Raw genomic sequence first — 12,780 nt, forward strand, 5'->3', positions numbered from 1 at the left:
GAAAGTAGTCCTGAAATTATTTTGCTGCAAAATTGTTCCTGTGATTCGATGCAATTTTGGCTTCCAGTGATACATATTACCTTGACTTCAGTCAGTCAAGGTAATCAGTATCAGTTGTAACTGAAATTAAATTTAAATTCCAACTGGATTAATCACCCAGTCACAGTGCATGTGAACCAGCCAACATGCAATGCTCAGATGTAACTTGATTGCTACATTTTTTATAAAGTTATGCATGCAAAAACAACAGTAGCCTGATGTTTCACTACAGTGGAAACAAGTGTTTATCTCACTGACAATGGTTCTTTGGTCTGAAATAGTTTTTGGTACTTTGGGGATGGAAACACAGATAATGAGTACTTTTTTCTTCCTTGAAACCAGGAAAGAAAAGAAAAGAAAGAAGAAACCAGGACAGGTTTTCACATAAAAGTTAATAATGAATAGCATCTCTATAAATACATAAAAAAGAGAGAAGGGATACCAACATTACAGATGCAGGTTCCGTTGCCCAGGTCTCCATCCTGACAGACCCCATTATTGTTGCAGGTCTTCCCAGACCAGCTGGGGCAGGCTGCAGACACACAACAAGTGAGAATGTGTGATTAGAAAAAATCAGAGCTGTTTATTCAATTTGTGCATTGAACATTTATCCAGTTTGAATTCATATAAACATTTGGCAAACTGTGTAAGATAACCTGATGATGTCTATCTTAGAGGTAATCTGTGACTAAGCTGTGCACTATGCGCAGTGTGGGTTTCAGGCATGCCAGACTGCGAGAAAAGTAATGTGTTTAATCACAAATTACACAGAGATTAAAAAAAAAACATAACACAGCCATGCATCACCAGCTAATGTCCTGCTTTCATGAGTTGAAAATGTATCTGAATATTTAAAAGTTTCCAGCAGAACTTTATAACTAAGTAGCTCTGTGAAAGATGGAAAATGTCAGAAGACACACTGTTATCCTCAGCAAAGAGGGAATTAAGGCGGTGCAAGAAGTGGATGAGTTGTACTTACTTGTGTGAACTTACACACCAAGTGTTACTACAATCAAACTTATTATTCAATTAGGAATGCCAACAGGACATAACCACATTTAAACAAGCAAGCAGGTGACGTGATGGAAATGCTTCATCTCTGTTGATCATCTGATCACCAGTTGAAGTAGGCTTAGAAAAACCTGATAGTTAATAGAGCAGAAGAGAAAGGCCTTTTTTATTTCTGCTGGATGTTTTAATTATGTCTATAAAAAATAATAAATGTATGAATTTTCATCTTCTACCCTTCCACCGAGTAATCCTAAATCCACTTGTTTCCAGCTCCAAATTTACGTTTATTTATTAGGCTATTTATTTTTGTATTTTTTGAAGTTTTTTACCTTTCTGCACTTTGATTATTTGCAATAAACAAGCAAACAGGTGATGTGTTTATGTAAGTTAGTTAAGTTATGTAAGTGATATGATGATATGGCTGCTGTGACAGCATCATTTCCCAACTCTTGGGGTGAATAAAGCATATGTTATCTTTTTATTAATGGATTCATTCTCTGTCTAAAACATGATGTCTTAGCTCCTCCCCATTTACAAAAATCCTTCTTAGGATTGGGTTTTCCTTATAAACACAGCAGGTGAGTGGGTGGGACTGATATGTTCATGAGATGACCATAAGGTATCTGAAGCCTGAGTGTTTAACTCACAGTGATTACTTGTACATATGCAGATGACCTCCAGCAAATCAACTGACCCAAAGAGAAGCAACAGAGACATGTTCCTTCAGAGACACAGTCCACTCTCTGGTTGAAACTTTCTGGGGGTTTGTTTGTTGTTGGGTTTTGTTTTTTTGTTTTTTACTGGAGCAGGATAATGAGCACAAAACCACCTCAAAGCTTTCCCAGGACAAAGAAATCCAAGGACTGCTGACAGCCGTGGCCTTCACCCCACAGTCGCCTGACCTCAAACCCAATGAACATTCAAGGGGGCACTTAAAGACTGTGAAAGCCAAACACGGCTGACATTACAAGAAGCTCTTTGGAGCACTCTCAGGTTATGGTGGGATAACATCAGTTATCCGTCCATGGTGTTAACAAAATTGGGTGCATGTGCAGCCCTAGTCCTTCCATAAAGTGCACCTACGGGCTCAGGAGCACATTTGCATGACTCACAGCTATTGGTCTTAATGCACAAGCTGTTTTAGCTCCTCCTCCATTAAACTTAATTCTTCGTAAACAGATGTTTTTACTGACAGGTGGGTGGAGCTTCTGTGCTCACAAACAGAACTGTGCATACCCAGTGTTGCCAACTATATTTAGCGAGTTTTCAGACCCTCTTAGCGACTTTTTTTTCTAAAAAGCGACTAGCGAGAAATCTGGCAACTTTTTCTGGTGTTATTGGAGACTTATTTATGACGACACATTTGCCGGTCACTTTTGCCGGTAAAGGAGCAGGGTTGGAATTGTGACATTAAAAAAAACCAATAATTGCTAAAAGAAATTTAATTTGTAGTTCCAAATAAACTCTAAATGCATTTAGGACGTTTTTTCCTCACTTTATGTCTCTTCCACGATGTTGTTTCTCTCTTCAACAACGTAGGTTACAATTACATTATGCAAATTAGGAGATGACGTCATTTAGCGACTTCTAGCGACTTTTAGGACAACCAATATCACTTTTCAATACTGAGGAGTTGGCAACACTGTGCATACCTGGCTTGACTATATTAGTTATAGCTGCTCTTCCTGACATCACACAGAGCCAACGATCAATAAAGATTTCCGGGAATGGAGTGTTAAGAGCAGTCTAAATTAATGAGGAGGTAGATAACGAGGAAAACTATAAGTTTATCCTTTAAACCAAAATATAAGCATATGAAACAGTGTCAACAGAGTCATGCTGATTTTTTGGGAGCCAAATATAACAATCGAAATAATCTGTGGCATTGTCTTCTATGATGATTAAGATTTTTGTCAAGTATAAATATATATGACGTTTACTTACTAGACAATGAAATGCGATACATACGTTGTCATTAATGGTGCACTGGTAACAGCTTCACAGTAAAATATGGGCAGTAAACGGCAAACCCACATTAATTAGCTGGACTAACGCTAGCTTTGCTCAGAAGATCTCAAAACTAGCTAAAAGTGCCTTTATGTTGATGACCGTTAAACATTGTCCTAAACAACAGACGTTATCACTTAGTTCTTCTCGTACAAACACAGTACAGCTTACATACAACTCAATTTTCCAGAAAAACACATTCACGACTTTATCTTTTTCTACCTGTAACAGATAAATTACACACTGGGACCATAGCGTTATGTGATTGGTGGAGAGTAACAATCAGTCAAACGACCAATCAGTCAGCTGCTCAGTCTTTGTTGGACTCTATAAACCAGAACGCAGATTAGAAAATGAATCAGTATTTTGAAATCATTTATGTTTAAATGCATCATTTAAAGCTGGTTATTAAAGTTATTTCTACCTGTTCTTCACCAGTATCAGAGTTCAGTTCACAGGATAACCTTTAATGTTTAGATGTTTCCTTTTTAGACTTGTGCAAAGTTATGAATTCATAAGAGTAATAATTTTCTGCATTACTCTCTTTAATTTTATTATTATTACTTTTATTGAATCAGGAAGTCCCACAAAGATCAAATCTATTTTACAAGGAAACCTCGCCAAGGCAGCAGCCATACAAACTCAAAACATCTTTTTTCTTATTTGCAGCACATTATTTGTAGATCTTGATCACCTACACATCTGATAATGTCTCTGACTGAGGTAGGTGGTGCTCATTTGATCCATTTTGTGGAGAAGTTGTACGATCCATTAAACACTGCTGCAGACTAAAGCAGGAAGTCTGGGTTTAAATGTGATCAAAATTATGGCACAAATGATAGTTCATCATATGTACTTTGTGTGTGTGTGTGTGTGTGTGTGTGTGTGTGTGTGTGTGTGTGTGTGTGTGTGTGTGTGTGTGTGTGTGTGTGTGTGTGTGTGTGTGTGTGTCTTACAGAGACACAGCGGTCCCCAGTGCTGTTGGCAGCACTTTGGCTGCATGACGTTCTTCACACAGATGTGCTGACATCCCTCCAGCTGCAGCTCCCTGCTGCCGATGTTCACCACATAACTGCAGCACAGCGAGACTCGAGGTAAACAAACTGCCTTAATCATACCACTGCTGCCAGCGCTACTAATTACTACTGCAAATCTCACAGTTAGCATTCATGAGTTATCCTTGAATCTAAGCTTTGCATGATTAATAAAGGTGGAATTATGTTGCTGTTATTATTTATTTAACAGGGAAGGTGCATGTTAAGGTACACTGGCATAAAAATGATGTAAACATGTCAGATTTTGGCAGAAATGTTCATTTACAACAGTGATCCTAGAGGAGGGTCACATGAAACAATATACAATATGCAAAAGACATACAGGTGTACAACATAACACACATAAAGGCATTGCTATAGGTAAGCTGTTCCAGTCTTCACTTCATGTTAACTGTGGGTATGAAGCTTGACCTGTACCTGCAGTTGGTGATGCCAGTGCTGCTGAAGCCGCGGGGGCAGCTCGCAGTGATGGCAGCAGCACAGGAAGTGCAGTCTGTTTGTACCTCCAACCTCTGCAGGATATCACATCGACCAGGAGGAGGAGTCTGAGGAAGGAGAGGAGCTGTTTACAGTCTTATACCACTCTCTGTCCACATTTCACAACATCACTGTTAATATGGACAGACCCCTGCAGATTGCATTCTAATACATCTCTGTTTTTAATGAGCAACAATTTGTGATAAGACATCTTCTGATATTCCCACAACTGATATTTATAACTAACAATCACTACTACAGGTAGCATAAAGATAATAACAGGTGTGCCACAGCTGTTGGTAAGATCGATGGTAAGAGTAGTTGTATCATCACAGTAGTAATAATACAACAGTAGTAATTACAGAACCCGTTTTTACACAAAAAGCAGCAAAAAAAAAGAAGTGCAAACCAAACTGCATTCTTTAAATGCATTTTAAGATTTGATGTGTGTTTGATTAAATTATAGAGTGCTGGTATCATTTAATCTTGTTTTTACTGAAATAACTGACAATGACGACTGCAAAGAAAAAGAATAAGGAATAAATACCAGCAAATTACAATAACCTCAAACCCTTACATACATATATAAGAGTTTTCACATTAACAGCAGTTCTTTTAGAAAACTATGTTTTAAAGTTGCAGAAGGTTGCCAATTTTTTAAAACTTATTTAGACAAAGGCTCTCAAACTCTACAGCTGGGATTATTCTCTATACTGATACATCCATCTCTGCTTATCCATGTCAGGGTCGCGGGGGGGCTGGAACCTAACCCAGCTACCGTCACCAATCTGACACAGGGCTAACACAGAGGGACCAACAACGCAATGAACGCACAAGCATCTCAGTATTTTGGATGCCTTAGTAGACTGTAGCAACCAGGAATTGAATCACCAACCTACTGATCAGAAGCTGACCTGTTCTGCAGCACATTCATGATAAAAGCGGAGACCGTGTAGTGGTGAATGGATGTTTTAACTTATCTAAGTGAAGTAAAAACTTGAAAGTACATTCTGCCTCCGATTACTGAAACTGTGTATGACTCCAACTCATAATTGCTGTTTGGTTAAGTTCTGGAGCACTTCATCATTTTCACACAACAAATTCAGTCTGCTGTTTGATGGCCTGCACTGTGAACGTTATTAAAACAGCCCTGGTGATGATACAGCAACGTCAGCAGAGTTTTCTTACTTACAGACAGTGGACTAAATGTTATGGAGTCTGCAGGATGTGGCTCTTTAACACAGAGACATTTTTTTGGGTGTTTAACCCATAGGAGGAACCAAAAGTCAGACCAATGCATCCTTTGTTGCTTCAATACCGGCCAGATATTGCTCAATGGATCCGTTCTATAAACAAACAACTGAGAGACTTGGGAATGGATCTTAAAAATGTAAAAGTGTAAGTGTAAATGAAATATTTCAACAACTGCACACAGTGCCACAGTATTATTTACAATCTCATAATGAACTGTAGTAACTGTAAAAATCCCTCTGATGTTTTATCCAACAACATTATTGGCATGAATGCAAAACTAGTGACTCAGTTTAAATTACACTTGCCCAACATGTTTATTTTAAAGGTTTAGAGGTTTTAGAGGTTTAGTAATAAATTTGATAATGTTGGCTGGGCAACATGAGATAGGGGTAGTTATATAGAATTCAGTGATCATTTACATTATCACTTTTCAGGTGGTCTGGTGGTGGCAAGAAGCAGTGGCAATAGAAGCATGAAGTTCCACTAACATCAAACGTATTTTTCACGGTGGCAGTGATACATTTTGCACAAAACATAGATGTCCAGAACAAGAGAAATACGTCTCCTTCAGCATGTTCCTCAGGTCTTTCTGCAGAGACACTCTGCAGTGTGTAGTAAGAAAACACAGTTTTCCTCGTATCTGCTTTTTGTTCTTTGTTTACATTTAGTTTGGTGATGGAAGACTTTGACCAATCACAGGCTTTTCAGACCAGACCAGAAGTAAAAAATGGCGTTGCAAGGGATGAAGCAGCTGCCTACACTTAACAGAATGGGGTTTAAGTCCTGTATGAGGCCAGAAAAGAGCCTGGCTTCTGAAGCAGGTGCAGATGCTTGTCTGCTGTTAAGGGCTTAAAACAGAGTGATGAGAGCTGGAGGGCAGTTTTCCGTGTTCAAATTGCAGTTTTTATTTGTTTGTTTGTCTGTAGATTTATGCCTCATGCAGCTTTAAACTCAGGATATCTTGTCTGAGTTCATGAACTACTTGAAAATACAATGCCTTTAATATTTGGAATATCTAATTATAATGAACTTTCCAACTTTCCAAAGCGCTATTACTTCTTACTAAGCTGGTTTAGGACCTAAATATATAATACCTTTTTAACAGCTTTGTTTGTGTTGGAAAGCCGTTTCTATGTACAGACAGATATACCAAACTGTTTTTAATGTGATTAATTATTGTTTGCAATCACTTTTACGCAATAAAGAATCAACCCGACTCGCTGCTCCAGATCTTTCAGCAAAAACATTACAAAGTAGAGATTATTAAAGGAAAATTACCACAAAATCAAAGGCTGTGATATTAAGAAAACATGTGCTTATAAAAATCTGAGAAAAGTTGTAGGAGAGCACAACCTGACAAATGGCCTCACTTTGTAACTTCAAGGTTAAATATTTTGAGTTTCTGAAATTGTTTAGCCCTGTTAAGCTGATGCAACTCTGTTTTAAAAAAAACTCTGGGTCTCATTTGCAGCTTTACTCATTTGTATCATGCAGAGATGTCTATGATGTGGAAGTTCCAGGTTTGCAGTAGCAAATGATTGACTTTACTGTATACACAGTCCCATGCGTAGTTTGTCACACTGAGCTGTTTAATGTTTGTCGTTTATGTTTACAGCTAAGCTGTTTGGGTTGTTTTTTTAATTCACCTTCATATCACAACAACAAAGCTTTAACACCTCTGACAGTCGCAGGTTAAGTTCATCAGTGGTGACACTGAATTAGAGAAAGTATAGTTACTCATGCCTGCATAAAGTAATAGAAATACACTAATATACTGCTTTATTGTCATTAAAAAACAATTACGCATTGAATGCTAACTGATACTAAATTTCAAAACAGTTGTATTGAGTTTTATTTGTGATCAAATAGTGCAGTAAGCATGTAATCATAGTATTTACATCATGGAAACATTTCACTGTTACAGTGATCCATAATGTTCATTTTTCTGTGTTCTGCAATTTTCAGATTCAAAATTATTCATTGTTTCCATCATAAATTTTGCTCAAGCTTCTTCAGACTTATTCAATCCAACCTAATTTTATTCACAGAGCACTCTTTAAAAACAAGAGTGCTGTACAAAGCGCCAAAACACGCCACAACAAATCAATAAAAAAATAAACAAGAAGGTAAGGACACACCACTCTCATTCTAAATTCAAAGCCAGGGAATAAAAATCAGTTTTAAAATGTGATTTTAAAACAGGCAATGAGGGGCCATCCTAACATGGGGAGGGAGATCACCCCACAGTTTGGGGGCGAATAGCTAAAAAAAAGTCGATCTCCACTGGTTTTCAGCTGACCTCAGTGGCCTTGAGAGAGTGTATGGAGTCAGAAGCTCAGATATGTGCAGTGGTGCTGATTCATTAAAGGTTTTTAAAATAAATTTTAAAAAACATCTTAAAAAGGGGTAATGGAGGGAGGTGTTAACCATACAGTTACATTTTTGACATTTGCATCCATGATTCAAAGACAGTAGGTGGTACATGACCTCAGCGTGGTGGTGTAGTTGGAGGTGTGTTACCTGTTGTTTCACTGAAGGTAGCAAGCAGAGCAGTGGCAGCAGCAGCAGCAGCAGCATGGCTCAAAGTCTCACATCCAGATACAAAAACAAACCTACTAATCCTCCTCAGTAAGCAAAACAAAAATCAGTTAAAAATAATATAAGAATATGTCCAGAGAGTTGTAACTAAACTCGTTTCCTCGCTCCCGTGTCAGCGCTGAACTTCAAATAAAACCTGAACTACTAACTACAGGAAAAAATACAGATAGCAACATCCTCTGTGCAGGAAAAACAAAACGATTAGAACACAATAGCCAAGTATTCCTCAGATAATGATTGGGAAAGCTGAAGTAACCTGCTGCTTAAAGACGTGGAAACGCTGGAAAAATGTAAGCACTTAGTGAAAAAAAAATCCAAAAAAATACACAGGGTTGATCCAACCAACAATTAACAGCAGGCTCACTTGGGACGCTGTTATGTGGGAAATGACCAACAAACAACAGCAAACGAATGAACTCTGAGCTCAGCGTGCAGCGAGGCAGAGAGGCTGCAGCAACTACTTGTGTCACGTCTTTCCTCCCTAATCTAGGAAGAGAAAGAAAGAGGAAAAAGCACACAAAGTGGTAGAATAGGAACCTCCCAGTAGGAAGGTCATCACCTCCTACCACTCCCCCAGTAACAGCAGAGACACTTGTTTTATTCACAAAAGAATGAGCAATATAGTCGCACACAAACACACCCATGGAAATCAACTGTGATGACTTCAGACCACAGATTCACAAACAGCCATGAGATAAACATCAAAACAGAACTTTACTTTAGTTAAAGATATCAAAAAGCTGGACAGTATGCAGTGAAGTTTTCCATTTTTCCATTTTCTGTCTGCACAGACATACCCAGACATCCCTCTCCCTGGTCACCCCCTCTCCCCAGGAAGAGCTGGAGGAAGTGAATTGCCACTGTGTGCCCTAGATCCTCTGGGGGTATGTTTTTACGGAGGATTTGCCTTTCCCAAGGCAAAATGGCTCTTAGTGACGAGCCAGACCATGTGGAAAAGATATATATAAATCTTAGAAAGTTTGTATCTGTCTTGTGTGAAACTTGTATGAAAAGCATACAAGAGTGAAAACAGATATAAGATCCCTTGAAAAATTATATAATGAAACTTGTATGTTTTGGATACTTACTAAAACAATATATGAAAGTAATGAGAAAGTGGCCACTTTCATATAAGCCTTACATGATTCACTATATGAAGTAGGCCACATCTTATGCAAGTCTTTTGTAAGTTTTTACTATTTCTTTTCCATATGGGAGACCAAGTGTGATTCATAAGACCCTAATGGCAGAGATAACTTTGCACTGACAGGGGTCCCACCTAGGAGCCAGGTCTGTGGACCCTCCACCCACAGGAGGGGTTGTAGGTTGCAGTGAGGCCTTGGTGGTCTGATCTCCGGTTACTGAAACTGAAATAGTAAAATCCTAATATACTCTTATCCAAGGTTATTATTATCATTAACTAAAACGAAACTACAAACTAAAAGTAGGTGTTAAAAATAACTTGTTTATAAACATACAAAGTACTCTATAAAGTAACTGAAATGATACTATCAGCTTAGACAAATAACTAAGGAAATAATAAAAATAAGCAGGAAATGTATTCAGTTTCAGTCAGTGAGGTCAGATTTGTCAACACGGCAATGCTTATAAAACTTTGGCTCATTTGTTCACTTGGATATGTAACAGGAAGTGTAGTAACGTCTGCTCAAAACTTCTTTAATCTTGTCCCTAAAAATACCACAAACACACCTGTTAAAAACACAAAAACTAAAACTTTCAATGAACCTTAAAAAAAAAAAATCAATAGAACCTAAAAAACATATAAAAAAAAACAACCACAAATTAAAAAAAATCTAATTCACGCTGTAAAATAACTAAAACTAAACTGAAATTAAGATTCATATCATTAACAATGAAATAAAAACAATATTAGTGGCAATATGTATAAAACTATATTTAAAAAAACAGATTTCAGACAAGCACAGCAAAAGGAAATTCACTGACTTGTGTTACTCCAGGTAACACAGGCTCATCTTGTGTAGTCGCCCCTAAAAGCCTGTTTTGACCCAGGACAAACCCTGATGTTGCATCTCAGACCATGCAGCACTAACCAGCAGAGTAACTGCATTTTTACTTATTTTCTGTATCTTCAGCCATGCCAGCCTGTGACTCACACTCTGGGTCAACCTGACCTGTGCTCTCTCTCCTCTGCACTCTCTGTGTGGTGAGTGTGTGTTTATTTACTGGAGTGAAGACAGGTGTGTTTAAGCTTCATGAATCAATACCTCTTCCACAGACACTTAATAATGCCTCAGTCTGAGCGTGTTCACCATTGCCATCTTTCTATTTACCAATCAGATGTGACAAGCGAGGAGTGGATCTGACTCTGTAAACTCTCTGCTCATTGGCTGACCACCTGTGACAGACAAATTATTAATAAGAAAGCATATCCTGGAGCAGATCCTCTTCTATGACTCTTAAACTGGAAAGAAAAAAATTAATGAGATGTTTTATTTACTATGACCTGAACCCAAGTGACCAAGCCCAAACGTGTTTCCTGATGTCAAAGAGTGAGGGAGATAAGAGGCGTTTTCCCATAGATTTCTATACAACCGGAAGTCTTTTTGCAGCCAGAGCAACCGCCCCCTGGTGGCCAATCAAAATTTGCATTGCGGTCAGGAAGTCTGACAGAGGAACGGCAAAGAGAGTGCAGTTGTATTTCAAAATAAAAGCCCCTGAGTAGACTAATTGTTCCTGTTGTAATTTGAAGTTGTACAAAGGACAGAACAGAACTAGGGCGCAAAGTCACAGATGTATCTACTGACTACTGTACTCCTGAAGTTATCGGCTAAATATTTTGATAGTTTGAGATCTCAGATGGGATATGACAGTGCTTCATTTACTCTGACACACTGGGATCTCTCAAAAATGACTTTTCTCCATTAAAATATGTGCTCTTGCAGTGTTAAAATGCAGTTATATTGTTTTTAATTCTCTAAAGCAGAATGTTTTGAATGACCTCTAACTAATGCTACTAAATATTTGTAATAGATGGTGATTAATGATATTCATCCTACGAGGTGTGTCTCAGAAGAGCAGCAGTGAGATTGTGAGAATTCGTCTCCTCTCCCAGCCCAGAGCTTCAAGCGGATTTCCCCTCCTGCTCGTTCCAGTGCAGCGGTGTGATTTGGACGGATTTCCTCGTGAGCTGACACAATTCCCCGTCTGCTTCGAATGACAACCGTGAACAAATGCAAAAGCGGTGTTTCTTTCCTGTTTTAATCCAGCCAGGCTCGATAAACAGACACAGCAAGGTGACTGTCACTGGAGACAGGGTCAAGGGTCAGACAGAACAATAGCAGGAAGCGAGTGCTTTACCACAGTTTACTGCCTTGCTCACTGACTTTCCAGCGGCAGACTTTATTCTGACAGATGTTCCAAACGGCTAAAAGAATCTAACCACGAGTCAGAAGCTTTTTAAGTTTCCCTCATGTTTACAAGTTGCACTATTTTGCTGTTTCATCTGGTATCCTGGTAAAAACCATAGACTGTATATAAAAGATGAACGCAGCCGCTTTGGCAGTACCCATTAGTCTACCATTAAAGTTTCAAGCTGAGCATTTTGGTCATCGTCGTACTGTATATGACACGGAGTTCTCGGCTTGCAGCATGTACAGTGCAGCGATTCCCATTAGCAATCAGAAGGATAAAGAAGGGAAGCAAGGCTGAGTCGCCTTAAAGATTTACCCACAGTGTCACGGTCGGATCACTCCTGAAACCTGGATTTGAAAAGCTAAGACGAAAACAAAATGCTGAGACTGTGGGTGATGTCATGGTGGCCATGAGCATTTTTCACGTACAGTCTTTGTTTGCAGCCTGTTGGTCATTCGAAAGAAAGCAGGGTGAAAACTCCATCTTAGTGTAAAAAATGTAAACTTTTAACAATTAAATGTCAGAGATTTTATTAACGGGAAACTCAAAACTCCATGATTAGGGACAGTAAATATTAAATGAAATTTAAATTTAGGCACTAATGAAGTTGAATGAGTTCAATAGTTATATGATTTCTGGTTTTATGAGTTATTCTGTTTTCATTGCATGCATAGATTTATATATTATTTACTCCAAATTTGTTTATGTGTCTTAATGCATCACATTAACACTTTTATTGGGGAGTTCAAGAAATATTCAGCCTCTAATCGACTGATTCATGTTTTTGGGCATGAATGTCCAACCTTTGTGTTTGTAACAATGAAGTCTTTCATCTGTTCTGTCTCATATGTACTGACTTGGGTCCATGTTCATGTTTACTAATTAAAAAATGAATTAAGGTTGAAAATGTCCATGTTAGGAAACAGGGGGAGTCAGTGGAGTGAAT

General features: G+C 38.3%; 1 protein-coding gene across 2 annotated transcripts in view; it reads right to left on the reverse strand.

Annotated features, from left to right (window-relative positions):
* stab1 (stabilin 1) overlaps positions 1-8,917 on the reverse strand; it is a 185,484-nt gene extending 176,567 nt beyond the window's left edge. For both annotated transcript variants that reach the window (XM_085407157.1, XM_085407156.1), the window contains exons 1-4: positions 8,364-8,917; positions 4,530-4,657; positions 4,014-4,129; positions 486-571 (exon numbers count right to left, since the gene is read on the reverse strand). In XM_085407157.1, coding sequence (XP_085263283.1) covers positions 486-571; positions 4,014-4,129; positions 4,530-4,657; positions 8,364-8,420 — 387 coding nt within the window. In that variant the 5' untranslated portion in view covers positions 8,421-8,917. The remainder of the gene's footprint in view (positions 1-485; positions 572-4,013; positions 4,130-4,529; positions 4,658-8,363) is intronic.
* Between the last annotated feature and the right edge of the window lie 3,863 nt (positions 8,918-12,780).

The sequence above is a fragment of the Rhamphochromis longiceps genome, linkage group LG5 (genome assembly GCF_057381845.1).
Source record: "Rhamphochromis longiceps isolate RC_006_pf linkage group LG5, R_longiceps_female_GT1.1, whole genome shotgun sequence".
Taxonomy (NCBI): domain Eukaryota; kingdom Metazoa; phylum Chordata; class Actinopteri; order Cichliformes; family Cichlidae; genus Rhamphochromis; species Rhamphochromis longiceps.